At 34.1% G+C, this 14,514-nt stretch overlaps 1 protein-coding gene across 3 annotated transcripts in view; it reads right to left on the bottom strand.

The window, feature by feature from the left end:
* Positions 1–14,514, bottom strand: part of Gabra2 (gamma-aminobutyric acid type A receptor subunit alpha2) — a 128,286-nt gene that overhangs the window by 47,277 nt on the left and 66,495 nt on the right. For all 3 annotated transcript variants that reach the window (XM_075943147.1, XM_075943146.1, XM_075943148.1), the window contains exons 5-8: positions 9,281–9,501; positions 7,556–7,638; positions 2,894–3,037; positions 1,714–1,866 (exon numbers count right to left, since the gene is read on the bottom strand). In XM_075943147.1, coding sequence (XP_075799262.1) covers positions 1,714–1,866; positions 2,894–3,037; positions 7,556–7,638; positions 9,281–9,501 — 601 coding nt within the window. The remainder of the gene's footprint in view (positions 1–1,713; positions 1,867–2,893; positions 3,038–7,555; positions 7,639–9,280; positions 9,502–14,514) is intronic.

The following is a 14,514-nucleotide window of genomic DNA, read 5'->3' as shown; positions in this document are numbered from 1 at the left end:
TATATTTCAGCTTCTACAAAGGTGCCAAATTTTTCTAAAATATAAATAGGATCATATTAATCATAAAAAGAATAACTTTCAAAATTATACATTTTAGTAAACCTGCCACACAGCCTAATGTCTGTAACTAACAATGCTGTGTGATGCGAACAAATTATGTCAAAAGAATGGAACTTAATATATAAGTTCCCCCCAAAAAAATAAGTTCCCCCAACAAACTAATAATGGAAAGGAATAAGAGAAAGTTGGAAAGTAATGACCGTGACAGTTTCATGTATATACTCGTTGGATTATATATTTTAAATATGCATAACATTATATGTGTCAATAATACCCAACAAAGTATTTATCAAAACAAAACATATAGGATATATTAAATAGCCAGCCTTTTTCTTAGACCTTTAACAACGCCATGGCATCAGAATACTGAACAGGATTGCCTATTATGCAGCTGAAAGTTCATTCTATTAAGATGAACTGAAGCGCTTTCTCATTTTGGCCTTACACTAGATCTTTATCTGTAACTTCATAGTCCATCACCAAAATAATTGTCACAAACATACCATGCCCTCAACATTACTGAACATTTCCTTCTCCTCGGCTATGATTTTGCCCATTCTTTCTGCTCACAATATTGTTAAGCCATGTCTCAAGTATTAAGTCACCATTTTAGTCATTAATTTTGACTTTTGGTTTCTATAGCAGGGTGAATGTGCCTCTGCGATAAAGCGGTCATCCCACACTGCCATTATTCTCTAGTTATTCTGTTTTCGTTCACTAACCAAACCACCTGCATGCCGGAACTATATATTGCGTGTTTTGCATTCCCAGTTTCTGGTTACAGTACTTAACATAAGTTCTCAACAACACTTTCATAACTGAAGGAGAGTACCACAAACACAAAGAAACAAAGATAATATATTTTTATAGAATGTGTTCAATCTTTACTATGTAAGAGACTATATTGCCAAAATCTCCTTCATTGTTTTAAGAACTTGAATTTTGAGTGGGCCTGGTTATGTGAGTCGTAAATCTCAGCCATAAAGAGACTAGAGGCAGTCTCAGACATGTCACAAAAGATCAGAAGTGGTGGTATCAAATATACTTAAATGAATGACTTTTCCTCTCATCTGAAATGCATAGGTTACATTTCTTCGTTTCGAAACAACGCGAAAGTAAATACACAAAGTCTAAGATCATGATATTCCCCTCTTACATCTGAAAACTTCCCCATTTTTAATTAAGAAAATCAAATGTCCCTGTGGAAGTAAACAAAGTCCAAATCAATGTTTTCCATGTTCTCTAACTGGAAGAATTAACATCACTCTTTTTCATTTAAAAAGAAAGAAAGAAAGAAAAATGTTAACAAGGAAAAGCTTTAGAGATAATATTCCTCAACCCTGAATTAAGATCTCAAAAACACTTTCATCTGGCAGGATAGAGAAGAACATTAAAAAGCAGTGTGATTAAACAGAAAAATAAAATAAAAAACTAAATGTGTCTCCAAGTTATTTGGGTAATTTAAGTCTTTGATAACAGTATGGTACTGATTACAGTTTATAGTTCAGAACCTCTGCTTTCTCATCTATAAAGTAGAATCAACATCTCCTGAACTGCATATCACAAGGCATTGATGTGGCAAGCATCAAAAGAGAGAAACTTTGAGAAGTACACTTGGAAACAAAATGTGCTGTACTGCAGGCATTCACTCACCAAACACAGTTCTTGCAGGCACAGATTCTCTGTTAAGCCAGAATGACACTTGGGAGAGAATGACAGTCATGATGCAAGGCAGATAGGTCTGAATCACAAAATACCCAATTTTTCTTTTCAAGTGGAAATGAGCTGTCATTACAGTATATTCACCTGGAAGGAGAATTTAAGAAGCTTAAGGAACTGTAATTGTCAATAGTCAGAACAATTTGGAAATGGAAGGGATTAGAAGAATAACAGTTCCTGATAAAAAAGGAAGAAATGGTCACATTGGTTTCATGAAAACTATAAAAAAATAGAAATGTCTCATTAGAAGAAAAAGAGTATTTTAGAAAGAATGACACAGTATCAACCACCTTGCAGTGCTATGCTCCATGACATGGTGTTCATTGTTCTCTTTGGATCATGCCCACTCCCCAGCAAGATTCTAAAAACTCTGCCAGTAGTTTATCTTATTGCCTTGTGTCCCACCTGTCCATTGGTACAACCTATGTGCTGGCTGCAGGAATTGATTGCCCATCCCTCCAGGACCTTAATAACACTAGTAACTGGTGTTACCACTGCCACTGCTCTTTTGGACCAGATTTTTCTCTTTAACTCCATCACCAATTCTGACTTTCTCTCGCCATATACCTGCTGTCATTTGCTCCCGTCAGTTTTTATCTAATTCTCATACTTACCTTCTTTTTTTTTTCTCCTACAGTCTTAATTATTTCCAGATGGAAGATAATTATTCTACACAGCTGCCTTTTTCTTTACTGAGGGTGGCCTAAAAGAGGCGCTTTCCCTGCAGACCAGGGGCAATTACCCAGAAATCAAGGGTTGAACAATCATAAATTATCCACAATAGGAGAAAAAGAATAAGAAAACTAGGGAAATAGGTATCACTACTTTGAAGGAAAATGATAAAGTTGTCTGGTCTGAGAAGATGATATTTTTAAGTGTCCAGTAGTTAAGTTTGTTTTAAAACATGGTTTCTGAATCTCGTCGCAGTACCTGCTTTAAAAAAAGAATTGTCTTTGATTACGAATGTCTCAAAAAGCTTCCAAATAATTTGTGCAGTTAGTCCACAGAGCTCAAAGGTAAAATGTTTTCAATTTTCTGACATTTTTTTATATCGTTTTAACCTACTAATCTTGGGGGGGTGGAACATTAGATTTTATTAGAAAATGTTACTAACCTGTGCTGGATTTAATTGTCTCCTTCCCGATTGACTGACCCAGCAAATCATACTGATTTAACCTAGACCCATCAGGAGCAACCTGAACGGAGTCAGAAGCATTATAAGTCCAAATATAAGTGACTTCTGAGGTGGTGTATGCATCTGTCAGAAACGAAAAACAAATGTTATAGACATTTGAATAAGAAACACTAACAGAATGATTGGTCTACCGTTGCAGACTTAATAGAATCAATATTTATCCAAAAATAAACATTTAGAGATCACAGATTTAGAGGAAAATGTGTACTTTGAATTTATAAGGTTAAAATTATAGGGATAAAGAGGGTCAGAAAAAACAGTAATGAACAAAGACCCGTTTTCATTGGTACCACTTTGAGAGGTGGTGAGTAAATTTCTCTTTAGAGGCAGAAACAAAATCATTGACTTTCAAGATGATCATAACATTTCCTCAGTGCTGAAGTAGCTGAGGAAGGCATTGTGAAAATAAGCAATGAAGGTATTATATAGTTTATTTTAAAACGGTGATCACCCATAAGATAAAAATTATAATCCAAAGTGCTTTGTTTTCTGTAAATTCAAATTATTTAGTTAAGAGATAATGAATTTAGTTATCACGAATGAAGGCATTTAACTAAAACAATGAGAACTAATTGTTGGCATAAAAAATAAAGCAGAAGATTATATACCTCCATCTCATTATAGATGCATTTTCAAACATATTCATTTATAAGTTAATTAATGAATACCAGCATCAGAGACTACAATTATATAGTATTCCAGTTAAGTTGAGAATTAATTGAAAGAGAAAATGTATTTGACCAAAATGAAGACCTTATCAGAAATGAGCTTCCTTTGGAGTTGAGCAGAGGTCATACATCTGGCATTATCAATTTTCTATGTCCTTGTAAGCGTACTACTTTATAACATCTGAGAGCTCCTATCTCTATGCAGCGAGTCTCTTTACAATTGTAAATATGACAGGGATAATTCCTGCTCTACTGTCAACCTTTAGAGAACTTCTTTGTCCTGTTTTCTATGTGGCAGTATGGGAAACAAAACATGGCATGATACTGATATTCACAACCAGGGAGGAAACAGGACTAGTCAGGTTTCCATGAAACTTGAAATCATATTTATTTATTTATTTATTTATTTATTTATTTATTTATTTATTTATTTATTTATTTATTCTGTAAAAGTTTTTGCACATAGTTTCATGGTACTGAGGTGTTTCTATTAGTGAACTTGAGCTAGTGTCTGTGACCTAATTTGATTTCCATTCAAGTATCAGGTGCAACACAATGGATATTAATATGTATGCTTGTCATTAGCTGTATGGTCTTTTAATGATATTCAATAATATACGGCTTTTTGAATGTTGCTACTAATACTAATATCAATGAAATACTCCTTATATTTATCCGTGGATTTATACATCCTCAAATAAATTATGTTAAACAATTTTTGAAATAGGATTCTAAAAATAGGTATATATATACATATTTATAGGTGTGTTTGTACATACATACTTTCATAGAAAAATATTCATGTTAAATGGAGTTTTTCTAGAGTCTAAATTACCAATTAGCTAATTTCAATGAAATAATCACTTGTGATGCCACTGAAAACATTAAGCAATAAGTTAGCAATGTAGTTAACTAAGCATTCATTTATAGTTCATCAAGTGGCTTGTTTTGGTTCCCATGATGGTCCCTTCTACAAGAGCATTTCCAGTGCTGCACAATTTAAAATATCAAACAAACATTGCTTGAATTTTCATCTCATCGTTAGAAATAACTAACAGAAATGAAAGTCCATAAAAGTGATGATATTCTTGTAAGAAATAATGAGATACAGATGGGCAAAAGCTATCCTATTGACGTTCTCAATTTGTTCCTGTTAGATTATGATTAAGCTGTGTAAATAACATGAAATCTCCATATCTGATAATAGTTCATGAACACATTGCAAAAAAGATCTATCTTTTATATGTCTATTAAAATAATTTGCTGCATTTCATTAACTAGTCTAAATGTCTTTTGTATATTTTTTACAGTTGTGATAGGAGAAGAAACAGAATATAATTCAATGCAGCTCAGATGCACCCCCTTGTGCTCAAACCAATAGGTAAGTCAAGAGGCCATCGCTATGTTTATTAATAAAGTATAAGTGCAAAGGACAGGCTGGAGAAACGGCTCAGCAGTTGAAAGCAGGTAATAGTCCTGCAGAAAACCAGAGTTTGGTTCTCAGCACCAACACTAGCTGGGCTCACAATTTCCTGAAACTCCATCTCCCGGTGATCTGCTGCCCTCTTCTGGCTTCTGTAAGTGTCTGCAGTCATGTGTACTTACCCCACAGAAATGCACAAACACACACATAGACACAGACACACAGACACACATACACAAAATTGAACACAAAACAAAACACATTTTGAAAAGAAGAAGGCAGTTTGTTTTACAACTTCCTTTTAAATCCCACTTTGAAATGAGGATTTCGTTGAGTGAATATATTTAACTTATTTAAGCAATATATGTTTGAATGTTAGTCTACATTATACATATGCATTTTCACTGGCTTAAACCCAGTAATCAATGAGTATATTCTTAAATAATTTTGAACTATTAACTTTTATCCAAAAAATGTAAGTTTTCCGTTTTTTTTGGGGGGGGGAGGGCTCCCCCAGAGAGTACTGTAATACTCACACTCAGAAAGTTTCAAGTCAAATGAAACAATAAATATATAAAGATCTAAGGCGATATAGTGATAACAGTAAAACAATAAGGAACTTTAAATTGCATGAATACAGAAAAGAGGCTTCTTTTATTTGAGGAGAATGACAAAGATCCAGAAATTCAATTATTTTAGAATAGTGCTCCTTCTGAAACAGAGCAAGAAATAGCTGCCAGATAATGTCACGGTTGCTTCTGCCAAACTTATTTTGTGCCGGCGCTGTTCTCCCCCTCCACACTGCTGTCCATACTGCTAACACAGACGCCTCAAGCACTTGCGATACACAAGGAAAAGGAAGAGATAAAGAAACGGCTTGTGCTATGTGTCAGAACATGAATGTAAAGAAAGCAAAATAAAAAATAAGCAATAATTACATAGAAGAAGAATAAGGCCAGAAACTTTGTGTGTTGGCCATATGCATTCTGGATGGGGCAAACTATAATATTTTCAGGCACTCATACCCTTTGACTTTGTAGCTACACTCTGTAAAGCTTTCAATTGGAAATCAAACCCTTCCAAGCAAATTTCTCTTATTTTCAGTGTTGCGGCATCTTGTCATTGACATCTGATGTCATAGTAACAATACCTCATCTACTGAAAACATTTGTCCTTCCCACATCATTACTGCATCTTGCAGAAATTCTTTTGGGTGCCAAAGCTTTTCAAGTTTGCCTTTAATGTCACTTATGCAATGCAAATGAGCCTCTCTGCTGCATCTGTTCTGGTTTTCTCAACACTGTGTTTACGTTGTATAACATGACTGACTATCTTAAATAATATTGGAAGAAATGCCAGTTTTGAAGTGATGGTTCCCATGGCAATAAAGAAAGGCTTGTGGTTAAGCCCAGAGGATGCTCTCAGAGAAAATTAAGGACTGACAGCTGCTACAAGGATATACAAAGCAAATAAGCTTGAACCTCTCCACAAAACTGGCATCCTCAAATCAATAGAGGAATCTACATTCTCTATTGACCATTCTATTTTCACCGAGTTGGTAGTCGCAGAGAAGATACTTGCTTCCTTACTCAGTCTGTCAGTACAGTTAATCAGGTTAGAAGTGTAAACTTCTATTTCACAGAAGTAGAAGAAAAGCCTAAAGCTGCTCAGAATGCACAAAAATGGGATATCAGAAAAAGCACAGTTTCTAAGGAGGTCAGGGAAGAAGGATTCTTCAGAAAGAAGGCAGCTGCTAAGCTACATTGATGAATTAATTCCGAAACTTCCTGGATTGTCCTGTGGGCCCAGAAAGATGACCTGACTTCGCGCTTTCCATTATTCCATAGTGTGAATGCTTCTGCTTGACATATAAGATACAACCCAGTGACCCAGAGAATGGCCAGAGGCACAGAAACTTTTAGAAATGTTCTATCTTCACAGAAGATACTGATGTGTAACCTTCCAATTTTTTCATCTTCATTAAATGTATTTTAAAAAGAAAAAGAGCTTCTCCCATCAGGTAAACGGTAGACAGACAACTGAACGGGCTTTATCTCTTTTTCTGGCCCAAATAACAGTCAAATAGCAGGCAAATGGTAAAATTTGTCATATATAATTCATTCTAAACTGAAAAAAAATAACTTTACATTTTAAAAAATGATAGTCTTAGGAGAAAATATGAATAAAGTATAGGACTGGCTCTACAATAGTCTCTGATTTAGTTTTATACACAAACTATAACACATAGTTTTTTTTATTGTAGCAAAAGAAATGATGTTTTAAACTGAAAAACATGGATGAAAATGCTTGAGGGAGCCATGGGATACTCCAGCTGGTTCTTTGAGGGCAACCACCATGGCTTTCACTTCTGTATTCCATAGGTCACTTATTATGCATTCCATAAGAAGAGAAGAAACTGCATGATCCAGCAGAGATGTTGACTACTGGTGGCATTATTGATTTAAGACATACTTTTATCCTTATACTTACAGCTTCCAAATTTCAGTGGGCACGAGTGAGCGTCCATTGGAAAATCCTCCAAGTGCATTGGGCATTCAGCTTGAACTGTAAGCCTAGAAGTCAAAATTCCACTCTTGGTTTAAGTAGATTTGCTAGTCAAGATAAATCACTTGTTACTGGTTTTAGTAGAATCGGAGCTCTATATTAGGCTTATAGAGGTTTAGACACAATAACAATAAATTATATATGTATTTGAAAAGAGGTTTGCCATTAACATCACCATCAATATTTAATAGCTGAAGATTCTGAAAGCTCTGTTATGTAAATGGTGACTTTTTCTCATTATATCATCAAATATAGAGAAAGGGTTATGTATTAATTCAGTATATGGTTCCTTAAAGACATGCCATTTTTGAATGTGTATCTTATGCTAAATAGGAAGATATGTGTTGAGACATACATAAGATATAGATAGCTGTATCACCTAAAATTACATTGTTCACAGTAATTCCTGGCTAAATTAGAGGTACAAGTCTAGTAATTTTAAATATATAATTTCTATATCTGACCATAATATAGATCATAGAAAAGAATAACCAGGTAAAATCTATTATGAAGAACATTTCCAATTATTTCCATTTCACATAAAAGCAAAGTGAATAAACAAGAACTAAATGGAACTCAAAGAAAAGTCTGTTCTAATTGAGCTGAGAAAGAGGCAGTCATCAGCCAACCTGGCATAAAAGTCACACAGGATACAAATAGAACACTCTGTAACCGTTCTTAATATTATATAATCTCTGGACGTTAATCTTTAGAAATAAATGGTTGAAACATAAAGTCATTAAGACTGTAACATCTAAGTAATGAAATCTTCAAAAACAGGGAAAAGAATAACCCAGTGCCTCCACTGTAGGCAATGATCACCTAGACATCAGTCCTCAATTCCTGTCTCCTGTTTCCCCCTAGGCACAATACAAAACAGCTTTAATTGCTAAAATGTAGTACTTAACTCTTCATATAACATTATAAGACATCAATTGCATGGAGCATGATGTCTGTGTGCATATAACACTAATAACATTTTGTTTTTCAAATTCTTCATTAATCATTAATTTTGGAATCAACCTCATTTTATTAGGTTTATAATTTTTAATTCTATGTCATTAAGTTAATTGATTTTAAAATATTCATCAGAATACTTAAAAGGTAATTGTAATGATCAACAGCTGCATGTATTTCTATATTTTCAAGAAAGAATGAACTGCATGAAATTGATGTTACATCATTATTTCTAATCATAAAATACTAATATCATATGGTTAGGCCTAATACATGATTTCTATTTAACCAATTTAGTTAATACATAAAAATGATGAATTTTTTATGTATAATGGAACATTACATACAGATTAAAATACGTACTTAAAAATCATTTAAAATTGCAGATGCTACAAGATGGGATACAGAAAGGCAAATTGCATGCGTCTGCAAACAAATTTCTAGTCATATACTAAGGTTTTTAATTAAAATAGAATGCAGAGAATACCAGAAATATCAATTTTTAATAGCCAGGAGACTTTCAAGCTTAAAATTAAATTCATTATAATTACTTAAAGTCCATACTTTTATAAAACCAAATGTGAGCTATTGGGTAATTTTAGGAAGATGTTCCACTTGTGCTCCTGGTTAGTGGTACCTTGCCCAGCTGCTGGTACAGTGTCACAGTCTTTGCAGCATGTCCCAACAACATACCTCATGGTGTAGAGCAGTGTCCCATCATCCTGGATTCGAAGCAGCTTGTTTGGCATTGTCATGTTATGAGCCACTGACTTTTTCCCATTGTGAAAGAAAGTATCTGGGGTCCAGATTTTGCTAGCCATTAAATTGTTAAGTCGAAGGATATTCATAGGACCTTTAAATTTTAAACGCTCATCTTTCCATTTTTGTCGAAAGAAAACATCTATTGTATATTCCTAAAACATAAAATGACAATTCGTTTCAAAACAGTAAACATTTTGGAAATAATAACACACTGTTAAATTCAAGAGAGGGTATATTCTGAATAGTTTACAGAAAGCTGTATTGAGAGAAATAAAAACATCAGGAGATTAGTCTTTTAAGTTATGAAAAATGTTGCCTATTACAATGGGATAAAGTATTTGTATTTGCATAACTAGCTTCACATTCTTATAAAAGAAGGGAACAAATTTACTTTGTCTTTCGCCTGTCAGCTGAACAGTCTCTCAAAGGAACTGCAGTGCTAAGTGCATCATTTAAAGGTGCTTCCTGATGGGGCATGCATGGGCAAGACTGTATTTGCTGTTTCATGTTATTCCAAGAGTAATTGAACACGTAACTTTCCAGTAGCATAAATAAATAAGAAAGAAACAGCTTTTAAATGTACTGTCAGATCTGCAGGAACCATCACTTTCTGCTGACAGTGAAGTTGTTGAAGATCATTGTTTTTAATTCTTAACAAATGGTGATACATGATAATATTAGCCACATATGTGTTATGGAATGAGGAATTCAAAAACATTGTAAGAAATGACTTTCAAAAAATTGTTAAATCAGTTCTGGTACAAGAATTTTCACAAAATTAGACCATTTACAATCTGAATTTTTCAAATAATAAACAAGTGGAACATCCCTATTATCAGTTTTTAATAATTTAGTTTAGCTTGTCTCTCACCTTCTCACTTCCCTTTTTCCCTATTCCATATTTTCATTCTTTCTTTCTCTCTCTCCCCCTCTCTCTCTTTTTCACCTCTCTCTCCCTCCCCCCTCGCATACATATTTTAGATGAAATAAACACTTACAATGGTGATTATTAGAACAATAATCTGTTACCAGTTTTTACTACTGTCTATGAATTTGTGCAATCATGCATAAGTAATGAAAATGTTCTATTACATGTCTCAAATTGGAAACTCAGAAACAATCTATTGTTTTTAAAGCAAGCATCATAGAAAGTAACAGCTTGACTTAAATAAAGTTCTGTTACATTAAAAGACAAATTAAGAGGCTGGTGTTACAAAAATTTAACATTTGAACAAGTATAAATCAACACAAAGTTGATTAATGATCCATCAAAATGTCTAGGAGATGGATATCACTCACAGGTCACTACAGCAACAGGAGATAACAGTCGCTCTGGGCTACGTTCCTAATATCAGGGGAAGATTCCATAATATGATTTTACCATCACTCTTGATGGCCTAGATTTTTAATGTGGAATTTCATTTAAAGGGAAACAGAGAAGCTACATTAAAAGGTGTTTTCCTTGTAATAAGAATCAATGCAAGTATTCCTTCCCATTAGTATTACCTAAAATTCCCAAACTTGTGACAGTCATTTTTGAAGGGAAATTGAAGACATTTTAAACTTTTGCATAAAAGGTCAAATTTAAGTTTTCCACTTCTAAAAAGTTAATGTGGGCTTTATAGATTTCTGAGGTTTTATATGCTTATTGATGTTGTGGTCATATTCTGCACACCAACAGCAAAGAACTGCTATTGTTTGTCCTTAAGACATCATAGCACACTAAGATGCCCATCAAATCTATTCAACAAGGATAGTAGATTTGTCTCCTACTGTCTTCATTTGAGTTTCTATTGTGCTGAAGAGACTCATGACCATGACAACTCTTGTAAAGAAAAACATTTAATTGGGGCTGGCATGTTTCACAGGTTTAGTCCATTATCATTTAGAAAGAAGCATGGCAGCACGCAGGCAGACATGGTACTGGAGAAGGAGCATCAGAGTTCTACATTTTGATCCTCATGCAGCTATAGAGTATGTACCGCACTAGGCAAAGCTTGAGTCCATAAGGCATTGCATGAATTTCATAAGACATTTTGAGCTTTAAACTTTTAAACAGAATTGAGACTGTTATAGACTATGGAGACTTTTGAAGCTGTGGTGAATGCCTTTCTGCATTGTGTTATGGCTAAATGCCTTTGGGGGCCAGGGAATGGAATGTGGTGGTGTAAGTAGGGGTGGCTCCCATAGGTTCATGCTTTTGAGTGTTTGGTCCATAGGAAGTGTCATTATTAGGAGGTGTGCCCTTGTTGGGGGAAGTGTGTCACGGTAGGGCCGGCTTTTCGATCTTACAATAATGGACTAAACCTGTGAAACATATGTCAGCTCCAATTAAATGGTTTTTTCTTATATGAGCTATCATGGTCATGGTGTCTCTTTACCACAATAGAAACCCAAACTTGAACTTCTATCTCTGTCAGCCTCTGCTTTCAGAGTACTAGGATTAAAGGCATGCAACACCACTCCCAGCTCTAAACTTTTCTTTAACTCCTTTTCATAAGTTGGAAATTTTATTGGGTTGGATATTATCAGGAGGTCACCACACCCTTTATTTGATTTCTTAATCTGCTTATCTCTTGAACACATGAATTAGCTCCATTCCACTTCCTGGTGTTCTATAACTCCTCAAATTGTACATTTTATTATTTTTATGTCTGGCTTGCTCCTTCTTTTTGTAAATCTTCATTAGAATAAACACTCATAGTCACATGGTGAAAGCATACTAGGCTGTTTTGAGATTTTATTAGCCAATGAAATTAATTCAAAATGTTTTAGTTAAGCCTCAGGCATAAACTTCAAAGAAGCGCAAAAAACAGGCACTTTTTTTAGCCAAAATATCACAAGAACAGTCTCTAGGCCACATACTAAATTGTTTTTCTCTGAAATCTCTTGAGTTCAAATTACTCTCAGTACCACAGTCATCCATCCTGTGAGTATGGCCAATTATGCCCACTTAAACCATTTTACTGCTTTTCTTATTCAATGTTCCAAAATCCACATTCCTCCAAGAAGGAAAGCACAGTCAGGCTGATCACAGCAATAGCCAGTCCCTGGTACCAACCTTCTGTCTTAGTGTGTATTTCTACTGCTGTGAAAAGACACTATGATCACTGAAACTCTTAGAAAGGAAAACATTTAATTAGAGCTAGCTTACAGTTTTAGAGATTTAGTCCATTATCATCATGGCAGGAAGCATGGCAGCTTGCAGGCAGACATGACTCTGGAGAAGGAGCTGAGAGTTCTGCATCTTGAACTACAGGTAGCAGGAGACTCGGTGCCATATAAACCATATAAAACCTCAAAGCCTTCCTCCACAGTGACACAATTCCTCCATCAAGGTCCCACCTCTTAACAGTGCCATTCACTATTGGCCAAGCTTTCAAACAGAGCAGTTTATAAGTGCCATTGATATCCACACTCTACTGCTCCTCCCACCAGGGAAAGTTCTTGTATTCTAGCCAGTGTTAAAGGTCCACATTCCCTGCCATTTCCCCAACATAGCAAACTCTGCCTGAGCTGAGCACTGTATTTTCTCTGATCTGCTAGAACTGAAGCCACTCCCTTTGCTCCTGTCCAAAGCCCTGCAATATTGAAAGATGACGTCAATCACTAACTTGGCTTCCAAGGATTTCACAAGTTTTCTAGAATGGGATTGAGGCATTTATATGTACTTTACATTATTTTGCTTCCAGACATGAAAATGTCTGAAAAATATTGCAAATATGGTGAGTTGACTCAGTGAATAAGGATACTTTCTGTCAATGAGGATAATAACAAGTTAGGTTTCCATAACCCACTTGTTAAAAATAACAAAGACATTCTTCAAATTTTTCTTTGACTTTCACATGAATTCTCTCTTTTCTCATCTATCTGGCATACAAAAAAATAAATTAACTAATACCATTACATACATAATATCATTATTCAAAAGAATAGTCAAGCATCCTTCTTTGTTTCCCCGTTCTTAGTTATATCCTCATAGTCCTTGAAGAATCATTTCCTTAAATTTTACACTTAACAGTTTCATTCATGTGCTTATAAAGGTAAGATACATGTTATCACAATTTAAATATTTATATAAGTGGCATTCATAGCTATATCATTAAAAAGTATTTGCAATCTATAAAACGGGTTAATTTTGCTGCCATAAATCACTATATTAGAATATTATTTCATAGCATAGACATTTTTCCGTGCCCTTAAATGTTTTCTCCATTTTCACGTGATCAATGTCACGATTTCACTGGGAACATTCTTTTTCAAGCCTCCCATACAAAGTGACGAGAGTTAGTTACATGACTAGTGTAAATGATTCCAAGTACCATCTGGCAGATGTCTGTAAATTTTGAAAGTAATAAATTCCAACCATCTTTTAAAATAATTTGGTATTCTATTAATTGTGCCTTCATTTCATTTAATTAGTGTCTTTTATGTTAATTATTTCTTAGCACTTCATGTACTCTATGTTATGAAGTATCTATGTTATATGACAGGACAGAATATGCAACTCTAAAATAAATAACATAAATATGTAAAAAACTTCACATATATACATATAGCAATATATATTTATAACAATATATATCTTATAGCAATGTATAGATACTGCTATAAAAATGAACTACCTCTGCTTTTCACATTTAGGCTTTTTGCCAATCCATATCACTGTGTGCATGAGATAAAGGGTCGTTTTATTACTGTTAAAATGAAGACATCTGGAAATTTCCATCTTGGCTTTTCTCTATTTCCATAAATTGGAAATATTATGACTATATTTTTGTATTTACATATATATATCATTTTCCCATATTTATGCTTTACATTTATTTTTAATCCTACTAAAAATGAAATATGAGACTAACAAGGTTTTAGAACATACTAAAGATTTTAGGAGAAAGATTTTGTTGTAGAATTTAGCCATCTTTAGGATTTATGATAATTCCGTCCACTTACATCTAGGTTACATTAGTGTTGGACATGTCTCCATGCTATATTATTTTAATGGAGACATGATAAAATGAGACTATAAGAGAAAATATATTTATTCTTTATGAGTAAGTGGTGAAAACAAATAATAGAGATATCAAGAATATTATGGAAAATGAATCATAAAAGAAAATACATGTATATTTGTGTGTGTGCACGCATATGTGTGTATTCAAAGT

This window comes from Microtus pennsylvanicus, chromosome 12 (assembly GCF_037038515.1).
Source record: "Microtus pennsylvanicus isolate mMicPen1 chromosome 12, mMicPen1.hap1, whole genome shotgun sequence".
NCBI classification, from domain to species: Eukaryota; Metazoa; Chordata; class Mammalia; order Rodentia; family Cricetidae; genus Microtus; species Microtus pennsylvanicus.
Note: the sequence above shows the minus strand (reverse complement) of the source record. Positions and strands in the feature narration are given on the sequence as shown.